This window comes from Talaromyces marneffei, chromosome 1 (genome assembly GCF_009556855.1).
Source record: "Talaromyces marneffei chromosome 1, complete sequence".
Classification (NCBI taxonomy): Eukaryota; Fungi; Ascomycota; class Eurotiomycetes; order Eurotiales; family Trichocomaceae; genus Talaromyces; species Talaromyces marneffei.
This window is the reverse complement of record NC_072348.1, coordinates 6,014,566-6,032,223: the sequence shown is the minus strand read 5'-3', so window position 1 is coordinate 6,032,223 and position 17,658 is coordinate 6,014,566. Positions and strand designations below refer to the sequence as shown.

General features: G+C 49.8%; 7 protein-coding genes across 7 annotated transcripts; 4 read left to right on the top strand and 3 right to left on the bottom strand.

The window, feature by feature from the left end:
* Positions 1–734: 734 nt before the first annotated feature.
* EYB26_002208 (uncharacterized protein) lies at positions 735–2,568 on the top strand (the record flags this gene model as incomplete). The annotated part of the gene is made up of 3 exons (XM_054261514.1): positions 735–758; positions 818–943; positions 1,000–2,568. The coding sequence occupies 3 exons, from the start codon at positions 735–737 to the stop codon at positions 2,566–2,568; spliced, it is 1,719 nt and encodes a 572-aa protein (XP_054117489.1).
* A 422-nt stretch (positions 2,569–2,990) lies between these two features.
* Positions 2,991–5,091, bottom strand: EYB26_002207 (uncharacterized protein; the record flags this gene model as incomplete). The annotated part of the gene is made up of 4 exons (XM_054261513.1): positions 2,991–3,721; positions 3,780–3,854; positions 3,909–4,301; positions 4,350–5,091. 4 exons carry the CDS (start codon positions 5,089–5,091, stop codon positions 2,991–2,993), a joined length of 1,941 nt encoding a protein of 646 aa, XP_054117488.1.
* A 1,351-nt stretch (positions 5,092–6,442) lies between these two features.
* On the top strand, positions 6,443–7,737 carry EYB26_002206 (uncharacterized protein; the record flags this gene model as incomplete). Its single annotated transcript, XM_054261512.1, has 4 exons — positions 6,443–6,627; positions 6,795–7,104; positions 7,167–7,376; positions 7,432–7,737. The coding sequence occupies 4 exons, from the start codon at positions 6,443–6,445 to the stop codon at positions 7,735–7,737; spliced, it is 1,011 nt and encodes a 336-aa protein (XP_054117487.1).
* A 542-nt stretch (positions 7,738–8,279) lies between these two features.
* Positions 8,280–9,679, top strand: EYB26_002205 (uncharacterized protein; the record flags this gene model as incomplete). Its single annotated transcript, XM_054261511.1, has 4 exons — positions 8,280–8,321; positions 8,411–8,479; positions 8,543–9,244; positions 9,305–9,679. The coding sequence occupies 4 exons, from the start codon at positions 8,280–8,282 to the stop codon at positions 9,677–9,679; spliced, it is 1,188 nt and encodes a 395-aa protein (XP_054117486.1).
* Positions 9,680–9,826: 147 nt separating this feature from the next.
* On the bottom strand, positions 9,827–12,610 carry EYB26_002204 (uncharacterized protein; the record flags this gene model as incomplete). Its single annotated transcript, XM_054261510.1, has 2 exons — positions 11,298–11,424; positions 11,472–12,610. 2 exons carry the CDS (start codon positions 12,608–12,610, stop codon positions 11,298–11,300), a joined length of 1,266 nt encoding a protein of 421 aa, XP_054117485.1.
* Positions 12,611–13,055: 445 nt separating this feature from the next.
* On the top strand, positions 13,056–14,920 carry EYB26_002203 (uncharacterized protein; the record flags this gene model as incomplete). Its single annotated transcript, XM_054261509.1, has 3 exons — positions 13,056–13,493; positions 13,546–13,999; positions 14,052–14,920. 3 exons carry the CDS (start codon positions 13,056–13,058, stop codon positions 14,918–14,920), a joined length of 1,761 nt encoding a protein of 586 aa, XP_054117484.1.
* Positions 14,921–15,126: 206 nt separating this feature from the next.
* EYB26_002202 (uncharacterized protein) lies at positions 15,127–17,181 on the bottom strand (the record flags this gene model as incomplete). The annotated part of the gene is made up of 4 exons (XM_054261508.1): positions 15,127–15,662; positions 15,723–16,324; positions 16,392–16,875; positions 16,941–17,181. 4 exons carry the CDS (start codon positions 17,179–17,181, stop codon positions 15,127–15,129), a joined length of 1,863 nt encoding a protein of 620 aa, XP_054117483.1.
* Positions 17,182–17,658: the final 477 nt, after the last annotated feature.

Genomic DNA, 17,658 nt, shown 5'->3' with positions numbered 1-17,658 from the left:
GGTGGGTGTTACACTGGGGGTGACGACAGCATCCGTCGTCTGGACTCTTTGGCCCTTGCACCTTGGGGCTGATTCTAAGCTAGTGAGCTTATGGTTTAGGCTAGGCTGCGAAGTGGATACAATGGTGACGGGCGAGATCCAGCTTGTGTATGGAGTAGAAGGTGTAGAAAGGATTCAGACAAGCATTGTATGAATGATGCGGTCGTTGAATGGCGAGATTCCGCAGTAATAGGAGGAAGATGGTCGATCTGGTCAGAGTGGAAGGAGCGACCTAAACATCGAGTTCCGATAAGGGGAAGCTGAAACTGGGCACTGGGAACAGGAAGGTGCGGAGAAGAACGGCCGGGTAAGCAGTGTGATTGGCCACCTTCCTCATTGTCCATACCGGATGGACGAACGTCACAAGTCATCTGCCTCTTGCCGTTTTTGCTCGACTTGGATCGTTGCTCTTTCTTTCACCATTGCTGAACAGGTAGAAACATATATAAGCTGCTCTACAACTTCCTGTCTCTCTCACTCTAACGTCGCTCTTGAATACAACTAGACTTGTGGACCCTCCAGTTCCCGCAGCACAGCAGTGACATCGCCGATAGCTCCCCGCACAAACTCCTCGATGTAACCGCCTCCGCTTGCGTCGCGACGTCGAAGATATTGACAACGCCCTATTATATATGTACAACTCTTGATGGACCGAGGCAAATCGTGAGAATTTTCATTTCCAGAAAGTCTTCAAAATGGAGAGTGTGCCTTTGACACTGGTATATCCGAGTCCGTTTCGCTCAACCTAGCTTCATAACTAATGCAATAGCAATTCTAGGCACATACTCATGCACGCAATGCTATGCTTGAGACTCGAAAGTCGAATCCGGTTGCCGCAAGTGAAGAACATGATTTGGCGGCGGGCGAATTCGCAACCGCGTCTCAACACTGCCTAGACGCCTATGTATGTGACTCTATACGCTTCGAGGGCGCCATAAACTGATTACCGGGGATTTTTAGGCTCTTCGAACCTTGAAACTTCTGGAAGAAGAACACAAAAGACTCGCTACTCTCCTACGGTCCCAACACGAACATCCCGGTAGTGTGTCTTCGACGGAGCCATCCACAGCAGCTCCTGTGAAGCCTCGTACTAAGGACCCTCAGGCCGATGTTTCCAATCCGCCTAAGACCAACCCGATTAGTTCTTCAATATCTGCAGCTACAAATGACTCGCTACAACAGCCACCGAGGCTTCCTGGGCACCATCGCCAATTACAGAGAGACACCTCCTCCATCGCCAGTAACCTAGCCTCCGCCCGTGGTATACCTGCTTATCCTCGACGAGCTTCTCCCGCTTCGCCGACTCTTTCCGCTCAACCTGCTGGAGGCCAGTTATCGGATTCTCCATCCCGAGCCAAGACGAGCGAAGGAAGGCTTCGCGAGCGAGCAGGCAAATTCCCAACTGCACCTAGACAATCATGGGCATCTCCATCCATCAGTCCAACTGAGATCACATCACGGCAGATTGTTCCCGCCCTTGCGCAGGAACCGGAACAGAACCGGGGACGTTTTTCTACGACGGACGAAACGTTTCAAAAGTTTTACTCGAGCTTCGAGGGTTTAATTTCCAAACTTTCTGCACCATTGGCATTCGCGGGCCTACCTTTGGGTACTGATACATCTGATCCTATGAAACAAAAATCTCCTGCGGATACAAAAGTCGACCGTCATAATGCCACTTCGCAACGCCCAACTGCATCTGCGGAGCCGGATATTAACAGTTTATTCTCGCGCGCTGCTTTAAGGGCCGTGCGTGAGGCAAACGGAGGCATGCCTAGCAGTGGCGCAGAATCATTTTATGTGGTCCCTACGACAGGCGGCACTGTATCTTATGCTGGCATTTTGTCTCGCACACAAAAGGAGACTCGACGGGGTAGTGTAGATGATGGGGACGAAGACTTTGTGGATGCGAGAGAAACTCCGCCCTCACCGGAGATGCGACAGAGCTTGTCCGGAAGCCGGACGAGATTAGCACGTGGGGCTTCAGAGAAAAGTACCAAGACAATGGAAGAGTTGCGCTTGGAAAATGAAGCCTTGAAACAATTATCCGATCAACTTTCCAAACGCCTCCACATGTGGGAAGTGAACGCTCAATCGTCATCTATGGCCCTACAGCAGTCTTTGAAAGCAATACATCATCAGCAGAACACTTCGTCTCCAACAGCATCAGCGGCAATGCCGCCACTTACTTCACATTTGGCGCAACCAAGTGACATGCCATCCGCGGTAGACAATCATGAGAAGCGAATCAGGGAACTCGAAGAAATCATCCAACGCTCCGAGAAGGAACGTGACAAAGCCGTGCGGGAGAACGAAAAACTCAAGTCTGTTCTAGGCCGGTACCGTGATAGGTGGGAGAAACTAAAAGAAGGAGCAAAGACAAGGAGAAATGCCATAGAGTCTTCTTCTACAGCTGCTATGGAGAGTCCTACAACCACGCCAACGTTGCACCAAGGCGAGGATCAGGAACCATCCGGAGCCCCAGACGAACAGAATCAGTCAAGTGGGAATGATGAGGATGCTGTCTGATTCCTGAAATCGCGCTTTTCTAATAATCTCAGGGCTATTACAAGTTACGACTTGATGTATAAACTTACTGATTCCAACCAGAATCGTCTTGAAGCATTCAGGTCGGATAAAAGTGTTTTATAGTTTCGTTCTTTACTGCATATTTATCCAGTCTAGGTCATTCGGGAAAACGGAACAATTTATGATAAGTTTTTCTTCAAATCTTTTTCTAGCCTGTAACTCGAACAACATGCGACAAACTAAAAGGAGGTAAAATAACAAAACGTATTCATCATGGGGTATCATCGAGAAAAGCACAAAGTCTGAGCTATATATATAAGCCGATAATCAAATCGGCAGCAAAAATCAACGCGCAAAAGCAAACCCATATTAAAAGTGCAAAGCCATGATAAATGTATATTTATATAAATCGACGGCAGTAATCAAGCATCATGATACGGCTCCGCAATATCCATTGATGTCCGATTCTGCTCAACCTCCCTCATCTTCCGCTTTTCGACTTTCTTCATGGCTTCGCACGTCAGACCCTGTCGGGCGATGCGTTCGACAACATCCTTTTTACGCGTGATTCTGTCGCCAATGGAGATCAGCACACCGCCTGTGATGTTGCATGTGATAGAACAGCAGAGGATGACGGTTGTGAGCGCAAAAGGGCGCACGTGGTAACTTATACTCCATGTACAGACGCCCAGGGCGATTTGGAAGAGGGAGTGGCAGTCGAGAATGACTACGATAGCGACTAGCATTCGCAAGGGGAACGCGTGGTGAGTGAGGGTTTCATGGGGTTTGTAAAAGGTATGCGATTTGGCGAATTTGCGTTGGTGATGTTCAAGGCGTTGTTGTTGGAGGGGTGTAAGAATCGAGTATTCTAGTGGTCCTTTTTCGGCTGTTGCAGGGTCGCCGTCGCGCTCAAGGTCGACGACGTCTTCAGGTCGGCGAGATGGAAGGTCATTTTTGTCGGCGAGGTCGGGGAGTGTACGCTTTTTACGTAGGCGCCAGGTTAGGTGGTGGTAGTGAGCGATGAATATCATGTGGTAGGTGTCGACGGCTCGAAATGGTGCCAGACCATCCCCCATGATGGCAAAGAGAGCTACGAGCACGTTGTCGATAACATTGATGACATATAGCTGTTTTCCCCCGACATTGATCCAGCCTAAATTAAATTAGAACTCCGCTACTGACGGCATGGTTGGGATAAAGTGAAAACGTACCAATTAAAAAGAGAACCCAGGCCAGACCAAAAAGAGTAATCAACGTTGCATATAAGGTAACCAAAAATCCAAGTGCTGATTCGTTGTTAGCCATAATCCAAACATAGTGGCAGAGTATCAATCACTTACGTCGTCTAACATACTGTCCAAACCCTTTCATAGCCCGCTTGAACTTTGACCGACGAGAATGAAGCATGTGCCGGACATGATCGTTCAATTCCTCTATATCCTCTTGCGTCCATCCATCTAGAGTCACTCCATCAGGTAGAATAGCAAACCGTTCAGGTCCCAATGCAGAAGCCATCGAAGAAACTAGCGGCGGGCGCTCCGCTATGGTCTGCAAGGGCTCTTCTGCTACGACTGGCTCTGGCTTTTTCTGTATAGCATCGAGACCTTCGGCTACTTTACTAGGCCGTCGCGTGAGAGTGTATGTGGGCATACGATTGAGCAAAGGGCCAAGATCCGGAACGAAAAGCGAATTTTGGACGTTGGTAAGGGTGGATAGCGTCGAGATTTCAGGATCTGCAACGTCGTTAGCTACATGGAGTAGTAAGGTGTGTCAGAACTTACCGATCACATCTAGGAAATCAACAATGCGCGAATCATATTCATCCGGAGCAGGTGCGTGTCGAGCAGGATCAGCACCAGCTACTGTGGAAGCACGATTGCGGCCTATAGCCGATAATGCTGCGACACTGGCCCGACGTAGCATTCCCAGTCGTGGTGTTGCGCGAGTTGATGTTTGTCCATGTGCTAGCGTTTCTTGTGCTGGTGTTCCACCATCCCCGGTAGCAGGAAGCGAAATATCACGTAAAGCCGCTAGTCGTTCGGCATTGTTCAGGTCAGTAGATGGTCGAAATATAGATCCAGTCTCTTCTTTAACCGGGGACATCGGGTGCTGCCTAGAGATTGGTATTCCAGAAGTCACAATAATCGGCGGGGATGAATAACGGCCAGGACGCGGTTCTGAGTTACTGCGACGCCTGTTACCTTCCCATGAGTCATCTTGACTCTGTTCCATCAGAGGGATATTGCTCTTCTGCTCTGTCGTTGCTTGCGGGGTAAGTTGGGGGAACTGCTCAGTGGATCCGGCCGTCTCTTGTTGTCCAAGGCTCGAGGCAGACGAGAGACGACGTAGTCTGATACTCGGCTGGCGGTTTCGATGTCTTAATCTGGGAAGAGGTCGCGTTGCGGGCTGTTGTTGAGAACCGGTCTCTTCAGGAAGGGTCGGAAAGACTTCCTGTGTCGGAGGCCGGGGGGGATTCGGACTCCCATTGCTGGCAGAATCCTCGGCGCGCTCAATTCGATCCATGGTGGACGAGCTTGCTGGGGAGATCGACGACGTTGAGAAGAAAATAATTCAGAGAAAAAGCCGGCATGGATGAAGTTGGGCGATAGATAGCGGCCAATGGGCTATCTACGCTAGATCAGATAGTGCCTGGAGGCTTGGCCCACAGCGGTTAAAAATCTAAAGGCTGTGGCAACTGGCAGGTCTTGCCGGCTTTCCAGGCAGGCACCCAGGCAACCAATGGGCGCGTCAACCATAAAATATCATAGAAACTCGTCCAGTAGTCTTACGAGATACTTCTTGGCTGTCTGTGCAACGCAACCAACTGTATACTGTGTAGAATTTAGTAAACGACAATCTTCCACGACCACCTGATTCCTTGTGTGGCATAGGCTACTCAAGACTCAGCGCTCCTGCAAAATTGTCCGAATCCTCTTGAATGTGAAGAATGTGCGGCGCCGGGAGCTTTGCGTAGATTCGAAGTCGGAGCTGTCCCCAAGTAAAGCTGAGGGGTATGAGATCGGATGAGCATGATCATTAGGATGACACTGCTTTGTTGTATTGTAGTAGAGTTGTTGTACCTATGGGTGGGTCCACATTCTCTAGATACCGTAGTAGATACTCGTGCCTTCATATCATGGCGCACTTCAACGGCCATTTGTCTGAACACTCAACACCGTCCATGGCTTATAATGGTATCGCAGAGTCGTACGTACAATTGGTATACGCCTAGATCCGAGGAAGCGCAAGTCGCTCGAGAGAGCTGGTTGCGGATCCATCGTTGAGGCTATTCTTGGCTGCCTAGGGATAGTTAGCATCCAGACCAATCTTGCCTGTCTTTGGCCGTGTGTACTCTGTTCGGACTATCGTACGCACGTGTGAGTTGACGAGGATCAATTGTGATCCTAGTAGTCTAACAGTGTGTACTCCATACCCCGTAGAGGAGAATAAGATCTCTGGTTGCGGTGGAGACCTCAGGCTGTCAAAGTAAGCTCCAAGCTACACGGCCGCCAGGCAGCAAGGCGACAACATATCGCCCGAACAGGCCTAGGGCCGGTTTGGGTCGCCGTTGCCCTTTTCCACCTCCTTCTCCTTTCTCTAACCCCGGCCCGCGACTTCCCTCCCAACCCAGACATCACATCACATATACTCTGACTGTTGTTCCTCACTTCTTCAACATCGATCTCCAAACCTCCCATCTAGGGCACTAAGCTACCCTTTTCCTTTCCCCTCAAGTCAATCTATCCCACCAAAAGGCAGCCTCACGCTACCTGAGTCCTCCCTCCACACATCGGTCTGTTATTCGTGCTTGACTCTTTTTGAACCTCGTGTCCAATACTTTCAAAACAAACGACCCCGTGTCCTCAGCCTAAATATGTCTACTGCCGCAGACAATCTCGCCGACACCCTGGCTCAAACCTCCCTCAACGACACCAACGGCGACGCCCACGTCGACGCCGCTGCTGCCAGTGCTGATGAGGGTCGTCGGCTCTACATTGGGAATCTCGCATATGCGACCACTGAGGGGCAACTCAAGGAGTTTTTCAACGGCTACACCATGTAAGTTTACTTCCGGGCTGCTATTGTTGCAAAAAAATCCCGTACGGTCTACCGCTTGTGTGTTGTGATTACAGCATGCCACATACTGCTTGAGGCTGCTTACCCATTCCCATCAACTTACTACCTATAACCCATCAAGCATAGACTAACAAGCTCCGAATTTTTAGTGAAAGCGTTGCTATCCCTGTGAACCCTCGTACCAACCGTCCTGTAGGCTATGCCTTTGTTGACCTAGTCACCGCCCATGAAGCCCAGGACGCTATTCAACAGCTCTCCGGCAAAGAAATCCTTGAGCGCAAGGTGTCCGTCCAAGTTGCTCGCAAGCCCGAACCCGCTGAAGCCAAGGAAGGTGCGGTGAGTGGCGGTGAAGGTGCCAGCGGTGGAGAGGGTCGCAAGAGGGGCCTTAACCGTGGACGTGGCCGTGGCCGCGGCCGTGGTGGCCGTTTCGCCCGCGGTGGTCGTCCCCGCACTGAAGCTGTATGTCCTTCCGCCACGACATTTTATTTCTAATTGGCATCTAACTCTAGTCCTATTTACAGCAAAACGACGAGCCTGAGGCTGCTGTGCCAACCAACGTTCCTGGCCAGGCCATTCCCTTGACTGAGGCTGCTACCGAGAACGAGGCTGCTAAAGAAGCTAAGGCCCGTGCTTCCCGTGCTCAGAAGCAGCGTGGCCCTCCTGAGGATGGCATTCCTTCCAAGACCAAGGTTATGGTTGCCAACCTTCCTTACGACCTCAACGAGGAGAAGGTTCGTTGATTACGCCTCAAATCCGCATTTAACAAAAGCTAATGCATTTCTACAGCTCAAGGAACTTTTCAAGGATTACGAACCCGTGTCCGCCAAGATCGCTCTTCGCCCTATTCCTCGCTTCATGATTAAGAAACTCCAGGCTCGCAACGAACCCCGCAAGGGCCGTGGTTTCGGATTCGTTACTTTGGGATCTGAAGCTCTCCAGGAGAAGGCTGTCCTGGAAATGAACGGAAAGGAAATTGAAGGACGTGAAATTGCTGTCAAGGTTGCCATCGACAGCCCCGGCAAGGAAGATATTATTCCTGGTGAAGGCGAGGAGCAGGCCGTTGAGCCCTCCGCCGAGGAAGCCACTGCTTAAATGACAGTATTACCGAACAGGGGACGATTACAAGGCTTTGACACAGAAGATCAATAGTTTATGTAAGCCACATGTTTTAAGAAGTGATGAAAGTATGCTTAATACTTGTTGTCTGCGTGTTTGATACTTCGCGGCTCAAGGCTAGACATGCTTGAAGCCAGTCGCTATGCCAATCAAATTTATTAACATTTCAATCTGTTATATGTTGTAATAAATCTAGCTCAAGGCTATCGCTTGCTCGAATTCCAATCGTGGCCATTCATGTAACAAGCCGCAGAATAAGCAACGTAGACTCATGTATGGCGATGCACGGGCCAGGCCAGTCGGCCAACCGCCATGGCCCCGACAAGCCATTGTCCGTTCATCTTTGAGCGAATCAACTGCCTAATCATATCCTCATACCATGCCCACCTTGATACGACTCAATAAAATAACAAACAAGATCATTCAGAAGAATCTCACTATCTAGGCGCAACCAGATATAATTGGAGAGCACTGCTTCAAACAGGGTCAATTGAGACCACCAATTCATTCTGCCCACAATGTCGAAATTGTGGGAGGTAGATCCTGAGACGAGAGCCAAGGTATGACGCGCGTGACTACTATAGTACACATTCATCAGCGTCTGCAAGACTTCCTAGCAATGGCTGTTCGCTGACGTTGTTTTTCTAAGCTGCTCCAAATCTCCAAAACAAATGGAAACGACCGCTGCTGTGACTGCGGCGCACCCTCCCCGCAATGGGTAAGACTACCTACATACATCGCAAACCAGATACAATAGGAACTAACAATACTATTACTGAAGGCATCGCCCAAATTCGGCATATTCATCTGCCTCAACTGCGCCGGCACCCACCGCGGCCTGGGCGTTCACGTCTCCTTCGTCCGCTCCATCACAATGGACGCCTTCAAAAACGCCGAAATCCAACGTATGGAAAAAGGCGGAAACGATACCTGGAAACACTTCTACGACGAACACACAATCGTTATCTCGGAAGGACGCACATTTGAAGATTCCACGATAAAGGAGAGATACGATAGCGAGGTGGGGGAAGAATACAAGGATAGACTTACGGCGAAGATTGAGGGAGTCGAATATGTGCCAGGTGAGAAAAAGCAGAGAGTTGTCTCGCCGCCGGTGACAGTGACAGAGACCGTATCGTCGAGGTCGAATACACCACTCCAGGGAGGTCGAGCATCACCCGCCGGTATGGCCCCAACACAAAAGGAGCGGAATGAAACATACTTCGCCAAGATGGGTACAGAAAATGCATCGAGGCCAGAAGGTATAGCGCCTTCGGCAGGTGGGAAATATGGCGGGTTTGGAGGCGGTGTACCAGTATCAGCAACTAGATCGACCCAGGGGGGCAGTGTGGTGCCGGGGTTGAATGATTTTCAGAATGATCCTGTTGCTGCTTTGTCGAAGGGATTTGGATGGTTTACGTCGGCCGTGGGGAAGAGTGCGAAGACTGTGAATGATACGTATATTGCGCCTACTGCTAAACAGGTGCGTTCTTCCTCGGCATTGCGACTGTTATGGATAATGAGTACTAATGGAGAAACATAGCTGGCCGAGTCGGATTTTGCAGCTCAAGCACGGATACACGCCGCCCAACTAGGTCAAAACCTACAAGTCGGCGCCCGCGATGCAGCGGATCGCTTCAACCGTTTTGTAGAAGGTGACACGCCAGGAGCTGGTGGTGCACAGCGAAGAGCCCAACCAGAACGACAGGACTTCTGGGACGATTTTTCGGCTGTCGGGGAGCAAGCTGCTCGTCAGAAACGACAATCTGGGGCTATTGGCACGGCTGCTATGAGAAATACGCCAACCACAAGTGCGGCTGGAGCTAGGGTTAGTGCGACGGCACCAGCTGCTACGGGGGTAGGTGCGAATGCTACTACAAAGGAGAAAGAGAAGGAGGATTGGGGTGATGATTGGTAGTGATACATATATCAATACCAATATCAAATATATAGTTTGCATCGATACCCTTTGTCCTCACTAGATAATATAGTACATGATGATGATATTTGCGATTAGTAGTGTACATGAAGGATATAATAGCATCCCAGCGGTCTAGACAGGTATCTACCTATGCAACTCAGCCAAAACTGCCTTCTGTCTCTGCGCGGACATCCTCTCAAACCGATCAACATGCATCACAAAAGTGCCCCTCCCCGCACTCAAACTACGCAAATGCTTCAAATAGCCCACCATCTCCTTGAGCGGTACCTTTGCGGTAATGGTTCGGGTTTGGTTAGCAGAAGCCTGAATCGGTAGTCCGCCTGCCACGCTGGGCGTTTCGAAGGGGTCTGGTGGTGCATATATTTTGTTGACGTCAATGACAACTTGTTCTGATTCGGGACTATCGTTGCCACCAATAGAAGTTGAGATGGGCATCTCTTCGTCGAGAGAGATGATGTGTCCGCCGCGTGCGGAGGAGATGTCGTGCACCACGGCGCCGAGACTGGCTTCGTCGATGCTGATAATCACATTCATGACTGGCTCCATAATCCCGGTGCCACTGTTTTGGCCCGTAGCCAAATCGCGCAATGCACCCTGAGTCGCGAGTCGTGCAGCTGCTGATAAAGCCGAAGCGCTACTGTCAGAACCGAAAAGGTGTTCGACAACATTGCACGTCAGCGTCACTTTTGTATTGTGCATCGGGAACGCGAATTGTGGGCCTCGTGCAAGTGCGGACAAAGCGCCGTTGTAGAGCGATGTTCGGAAAGAGTTCACATCGAACTGTGATGGAAGAGATGAGCTTTCTTCTTTGCCCCGTTTGTCTGTAGATATATTTATTCCTGGAGCGGAAATGATAATTCTGTTCCCTTCGACGATCTCTGCGAAAATGATATCCTCACCGCCAGACGAAGGTTCACCAGACTCTGGATCGTACGGTTCAACGACTGCTGTGCATCCGGCTTTTCCTTTTCGGCCCGCGACTTCTCGGTCAAAGATTTTGGTCACTGGGTTGGATTGACCGAGTACACATTCGCGATAACCAATCTCGATTCGGCCCATAGTTGCTTTGGCTTTGAAGTCGTTGACTAGTCGGTCACGAGCAATCTCTAAATGCAATTCTCCCATACCGCTTAGCAGTGTTTGGCCGGAGTCTTCGTCTACAGTAACATGAAGGCTAGGGTCTTCTCGTAACAGTAGTGCTAGAGCTTCTTGCATGTTCTTCTCCTCGCTGAGACTGTGTGGTTCAATGCTCGCGAAGAAAACAGGAGGAGGTACATCTATAGGACGCAGTTGCAGGGTATTAAGTGGCTCAGGGGGGGTCATCTTGCTTCCCGTGCATGATATGAGCGTATCTCCAGTTCGAGCATATTTTAGCCCGGAGACAACTCCAATATGACCGGCGGGTATGGAGTCAACTTCAACGGCATCGTTGGCGTACATTTTAAAGAGTCGCGGAGCTCTCTCTGTGACGTGGAGATTGGTGTTGTATAGTTGGCAACCCTTATTGAGGGTTCCAGAGTAGACACGAACATAGACAAGCACGCCTCGCTTGGCATCGCTCACGACCTTGAATGCTAATGCACAGCTTTCCAGATTAGCGGCCAGGTGTTTGGTGTCTACAGATGTTGGTGCTACTGCCGTTTTCTTCTTTTGCTTGGGTTTCGCGATATTGGCGGTCTTGGGCTCTTGTTGCAGCGTCAACTCTCCGCTGAGTAGATTTCCTAAAGATCCTTTGCTATTTCCAAGACTAATCTCTGGGTCGACGGACTCGGATGGGCCAGGTAGAAGATTGTTGACTGCGTCGAGCAAAGGCTGCACGCCCATGTTCCTGAAACTAGAGCCAGCAAACACTGGTATAATCTTTTGTGCTTCAGGACCAAGCAAACACTTGCGGAGACTTTTGAGTATTGTCATTGGTGGAACCTTTAGATGATCTTCATGCTCAAAAAATGACTCCACCATGTCTTCATCATGTTCACTTAGTAATTCGACCAAGGCCACACGAGCATGTTTCAATTCCTCGGCAAGTCTTTTATCCTCGTTCTCCAACCCAGCCAGGTCGAATACCTTGACGGATTTTCCATCACCACCTTCCTTCCATAACAGACCTTGAAGCGAAATGACATCTGCAATTCCAGTGAAACGCCCATTGCCACCTTCAAACCAAGGTATTTGGCAGACTGCGGGCCAGCCCTGCAATCTCGAGCCTACTTCACGCACTGTGCGCCCAAATGCAGCACCATCCCGATCAAGCTTGTTGACATAAACAACTCGCGGAATTTGATACACACTAGCTTGATGCCATACTTTCTCCGTTTGTGCTTCAACGCCAGCGACCCCGTCTAGGATACAGACCGCCCCGTCAAGAATACGCAAAGACCGCAAAACTTCAAATGTAAAGTCTGCATGGCCTGGCGTGTCGATTAAATTGACTGTATGAGATGCTCTTGACCTTGGAAGATTTTGAGACTCTAGCTCTTCCAAGCTAGGGCCGCTGGAGGTCCCATCGGCCGCCAAGGGTGGCCAGTGGAAGGTAATTGCAGCAGACTGGATAGTGATTCCACGAGCTCTTTCGGCTGGTAGAAAGTCTGTGACCGTTGATCCGTCATCGACGTCGCCTATCCGTCGTGTGAAGCCGCTGTAGTAGAGCATGCGTTCCGTCGTGGTGGTCTTGCCGGCATCGATATGAGCAATAATGCCGATGTTTCGAGTTTTTTCAAGGTCGATACCTGCGTCAGTTAAAGTTGCGGAATAACTAAAATCGCGACTTTGCTGTTTCCCGAGACATGATCCGACTGATCTTTTGTATGATTGTAAGCTGCTCGATACATATTTGCAGGTGTTTAGTTTGGACAACCTGGGGATGGGTCGGACGGCGACCCATCCCAGTAACGGAGCAGTCACCATTTTGATTATCTTATGTTCAATTAGAGCGATGTATTTTCATCTTGATAATCTCACAGAAACCGACGTTTCGTCCAAAGATTGTTGTTTATCAAGTTCGTGAAAGTGAGGTTGAGATTTGATTTTGACAGGAAGAAAGGGAGAGCATTGGCGAATCAGAGGTTGTCGGAGAGTCTCCACCAGGCGATGTCATTGCGAGCTGGTCTCTCTCCGCACTAAACACCGTCGAGCAACGCTTCTGCCTCCTCCTCCTCCGTGTGCTCTATCTCTCTTGTTCATCTCTTCTCCGCAGTGTGGGCGTCGGGTGAGCGGTATTTTCTATTCAACTTTTTGAATCATCGTGACCGATCCTTGCGCATCTACTTGGTGCGATAGGACCGTGGCGATACAACATCCGTGGTTCCGCCTTCGTATCAACTCGACAACACCAACCTGACCGTTCTAAACAATGGACTACTCCTCCATAGCACACGATCCATCTGACCCAGTGGAGTCGTCTCCCTGGGGCTCTCCACGTGCAGATAGAGATACTTTTGGCGGTTCCGTACATGGTGCCGACATCGTTCCTGCGCCCTTACCTCGGCACCAGTCGCCCTACGATGATAACCATGATAGCGAACATAATGCGGGGAATGCGCAAGCTGCAGCGTCGGAACAACATGATCCATTGACTCCTCCTCGCAGCATCCCATCAAACGAGCACGGCTATGCGCAACAACAGCAGGCTGCTCCGCAGCCGCAGAAACGGACAGAGCCTCCCGCTCGTTATCAGACCGGAGCTCGGCAAAACGCTAGGCAGGCTGCGCCGACATACAGACTACAAGGAAAGATAACTGCTCTGGAAAGGACGGGCAAGAAGGATCCCATTCTCCGATTCGATGTTTATGTACGTCTACATCAAGATATTTTTGACGCAGAATTCAAGCTAATGGTTGCAGACCAATATCCCCAAATTCCGCACCACGCAATATCGAGACATTCGTCGCACCCACTCAGAATTTGTCAAGCTCTCTGAACACTTGATATCGTCAAACCCCGAGGCGATCGTACCGGCTGTGCCTCCTCCACTCACTCCGGCTGGAGCAGGAACCGATGAAGACGAGATTCGCGTCAAGGCGTCGATGCAGAGGTGGTTGACCTACGTATTTAGCAATGATGTGCTTGTTCATGACGATGAGATTGTCCTTTTCGTGGAAAGTGATTTTGGCTATAGTCCAGTGGTTCGAATGAAACAACCAGCTACTGGAGTGCGCCGAAAGGTCATCAAGCAATTTGCGCCACCTCCAGATGACACTCCCGAATTACAAAATGCGCGTCCCGTTGTCAAGATGTTTTATCTCAGTGCTCTAGATGCTAGTCAAAAGACGGATCGCGTGGTTAAAGCTCGACGAGGTATGCTTTTAGTCTTGCCGTTTGAATGTATATCCTTTCTAACATGTCGCAGGACTCGGCCTTGCGGAGTCTGACCTTGGAGTCAAGATCGGACACATGAACGTACAGGAAACTCATCCTGGGCTAAGCAATGCCTACCGAAAGCTTGGACGCGTTATCCAAACAGCCGGCGACTACCATGCTGCTCAAGCCACAGCGGAAGCTACGACTCTAGGTGATCCGTTGGAGTATTACTCTTCTGACGCTTTCATTGTCAAGGAGACCTTGACGAACCGACATATTCTTCTCCGGGAACTGATTCAGGCTCAACAGACGGCTCGCAGTAGGCGTGCCGCAGCCGACCGTCTAAAGGGCAGTTCATCTGTTCGCCCAGATAAAGTGGACGAAGCTATTAGCGCCCTAGACGAAGCTCTTGGCCACGAAACATACCTTACTAAGAAGACACAGAGAGTAACCTCGAACCTATTACTGGAGACCCGACGCTGGTTTGACCGAACCTCAAGTGATGTCCTATCAAGCCTTCGCGAATATACCCTGCGACAAATTGAAGCTGAGCGCCGAACATTAGCTCTCCTGGAGAGTGTGCGGCCTGATATTCGAGCGATCGATTCGTCTGGTGGACTCAGCCGTCTCGGACGAGAGTCTCACCCTACAGTCCGCCGATCTAGTCTAGCGTCGAGCCAAGGTCCTAAGGGTGATGCATGGAGTGGTGTGCCCCGTCGAAATGATAGTCTCAACAGAAGTGTGAGCAATAGTACAGTTATCGTGCCTGTTCTTGCTGATGAACTTGGAAATGGCGATGGTACTGGCAATGGGCGGGCTCGTGCTCTCAGCGGAGTCGGGTCTATCGTAGAGGAGGACGATGATGACAAGCTTGATGCAAGAAACGCGGCAAGCCGACTGGCGACAAGCACGTTCTGATGATTTGTTTTTTTTTTCCCTTATATCCTTTTATCGTTTGTATAGTAGCCTCCATTTCTACTATCTATCATGTCCTGCCATAACCAATCGTATACAATATTTACATATTTCCCACTCATTCCATCCTCATTACTCGCATTATTGCAGAACCAGAATGTCTAAATCTCGAAAACGCTAAAACCAACCACTGACACGAAATGCATGAATCAAAAAGCTCCCTTGACCAACGGAATAACCTCATCCACAGTCCCCAACCCAGCCATCGGCTTATTACTGGAATCCTCCGAATTCTTAAACACGCCAAACATAACCTTTAAATTCTTCAGGTCTTCGGGCACATTCTCCCTCCCACCCAGGCAGCCCTTGGCAGCCAAATCGCCCAGTCGCTCACTGCCGCGAGTTGTACATAAGGTCTGAAATAGTCCGCCTGTAGAGGCTGAGATGCCGTTGCTCAGCAGGGCGTGGCCACCGCCGATGATGAAAGCTAGTGATATACATGCTGACAGAAAATATGGGACTATCAGGCGTTCTGGGTTGCTGAACGAGAATACGTTGACCGTTATTGCTTGTGTGACGTTTGTTTGCGTGGTGGTTTGGTTGAGGGTTAGCATTGATATGACGATGTTTTCGAGTAGGTGTTTCATCGATTCTTCGGTAATATCAAAAGTAGGGGATGTCGTCGGGCCGGAGTAGAGATCAGTCAGGGCTATGAGTGTGTTGGCTGTTTGTTGGGCGTGTAATACTATATTCACTGGTTAGTAGACTGGAGATTTGAGAGTCCGGAGAGGACCACTTTACTCACACAAGGCGTCTATAAAACCAGACAATGAGTCAGCAAGCGTGTCTTGGATTGCTGCCATGTTGGCCCTCCTATTACTATCCATGACATTGTCTCCGCCCAGGGCTGTTGAAGTAGCATCAACAATCGGATCGGTACCGTTGCCTCCATTCACAGGACGCATTCCATAGTCCGTGTATAGGTTCGAACTGTTCAGCATCGGGCCCAACTGCGTATTCGTCGTCGTGACTGTCTGAAGCCCTTCCCGATAGTCAATCCGTAATGTATACACAGCCTCATAAGCCGTACAGCTGAGGTTTTGTAAACGTCCTGTTAAGCCGCCGTTGGACCATGAAAGCTGGAAATTGAAATTATATGGTGATTCAACCAGGGCAGCGCTGTTTGCATGTGCGGCGTATATATACCGGAAAGCACCGTATTGAGGGTAGGTGTGGTTGACCCAGCTGAAAAGGTCGGAAGATACGGATGATTCATTGCATTGAAAGGTCGGTGCATTAACGTCGATGGTGTATGAACAGTTTTGACCACACGGTGATGGTGAGGTAATGTACGACCCTGCGAGCATTGATTGCGTTGCTAGCCTTCTGACTATGTTCGCAGGTCCGCTGTATTGTCTTCTCGTTAGACAATTTATTTTTGTTGTCTGTTGTTCCTTCCAATAGATATACTCACCCATAAGCACCGAGATTATCAGTCTGCCACAGAGCCGTCGCCAACATGCCATTATATGTCCCATTCCCGACAAACGTGGGGTCAAATGTTGGAACCGCTTGTTCAGTAATATTCGTAAGTGACCTTGTTTCCACCGTCAAAGCACCGGGCGGAAACACCATCGCGATAGGAAGACACCAGAACGCAATCGCACAAAGGAACGGCACTGGCGCCCTCCAGAAAAGACTAACTCGACCCAGTTGCAAGGGATTGCTCAGGACTGACAACAACCCGTCAAGCTCACCGAGTTGTATAGGTTTTACTCGTAGGAGTTGCCATACTATTTGTACAAACGAGATACCCAGCGAGGCGGCGAGGAGTAATCGGAATCCGTTGACGAAGAAATATGAAAGCGCTGTAACGTAGGGCTGGTTGATGCTGTCATCAACTTGTCGTTCGTTCAGCCATCGGAAAAGGCCCAGATGAGCTATAGCCAGGGTTACAGCTGGAGAGGCGTTAGGAGATAGACCTTCAATGTATTGTTAGATTGTATCTAGGCTTGCGACTTACCCATCAAGAAACAGCTCAGAATCGCACTCGGTGTCACCCATCCTATCGTCCAGCGCGAGGTGGACTCGATCGGCAGCGTGTTGGTTTCCGAGATGTTGGGCGATTCCAAAGCAGAATAGGTGAAGTCCTCTTTCTCACCGTGTTTCTCGACGTTGTCGTGAGGTTTCTTGAGGTCCAGATCGAGTTCTGAATCAAATACGCCTAGCTGGTCTGCTAGTGTGTACAAATGCTGGGACGACATTTTGCCCTCCTTTTCTTTTGTGGAAGAGTCGTGTTGGAATTGTTGTGTTGGACGGCGCACTGAGATCGCGCCCTCGAAGACCGAGAAAGTTCAAAGCAAAAATAGCATGGGAATCCGCACATATGTATGTAATGTGTACTATCTATAGAGGGTGCTTATGGGAGCGCAGCCATTTGCGTGGGTCTGTTGTACCGGGCGGCGCAGTCAACATGGGTTTTGCTCTTAAAAACCAACATAGCAGTTTAGCGCGTGCCGCTATTTTGATGCTAAATGTAGGAATGTCTGGGTACTACTCTGTAGTACTATCCCTGCTACTGAGGGGCTACACAAAGGGAGGGTGTGGCTCCACAGCCCATGCATACAGAGTAATAGTACAGTGAGCTGTATGTCTGAAAAGCCGATAGATGAGACGAATATTGCGTAGCTTTGTAAATTCACTCTGGGAGTCTGTCTGAAATAGTTACACGGTGCTGTTTG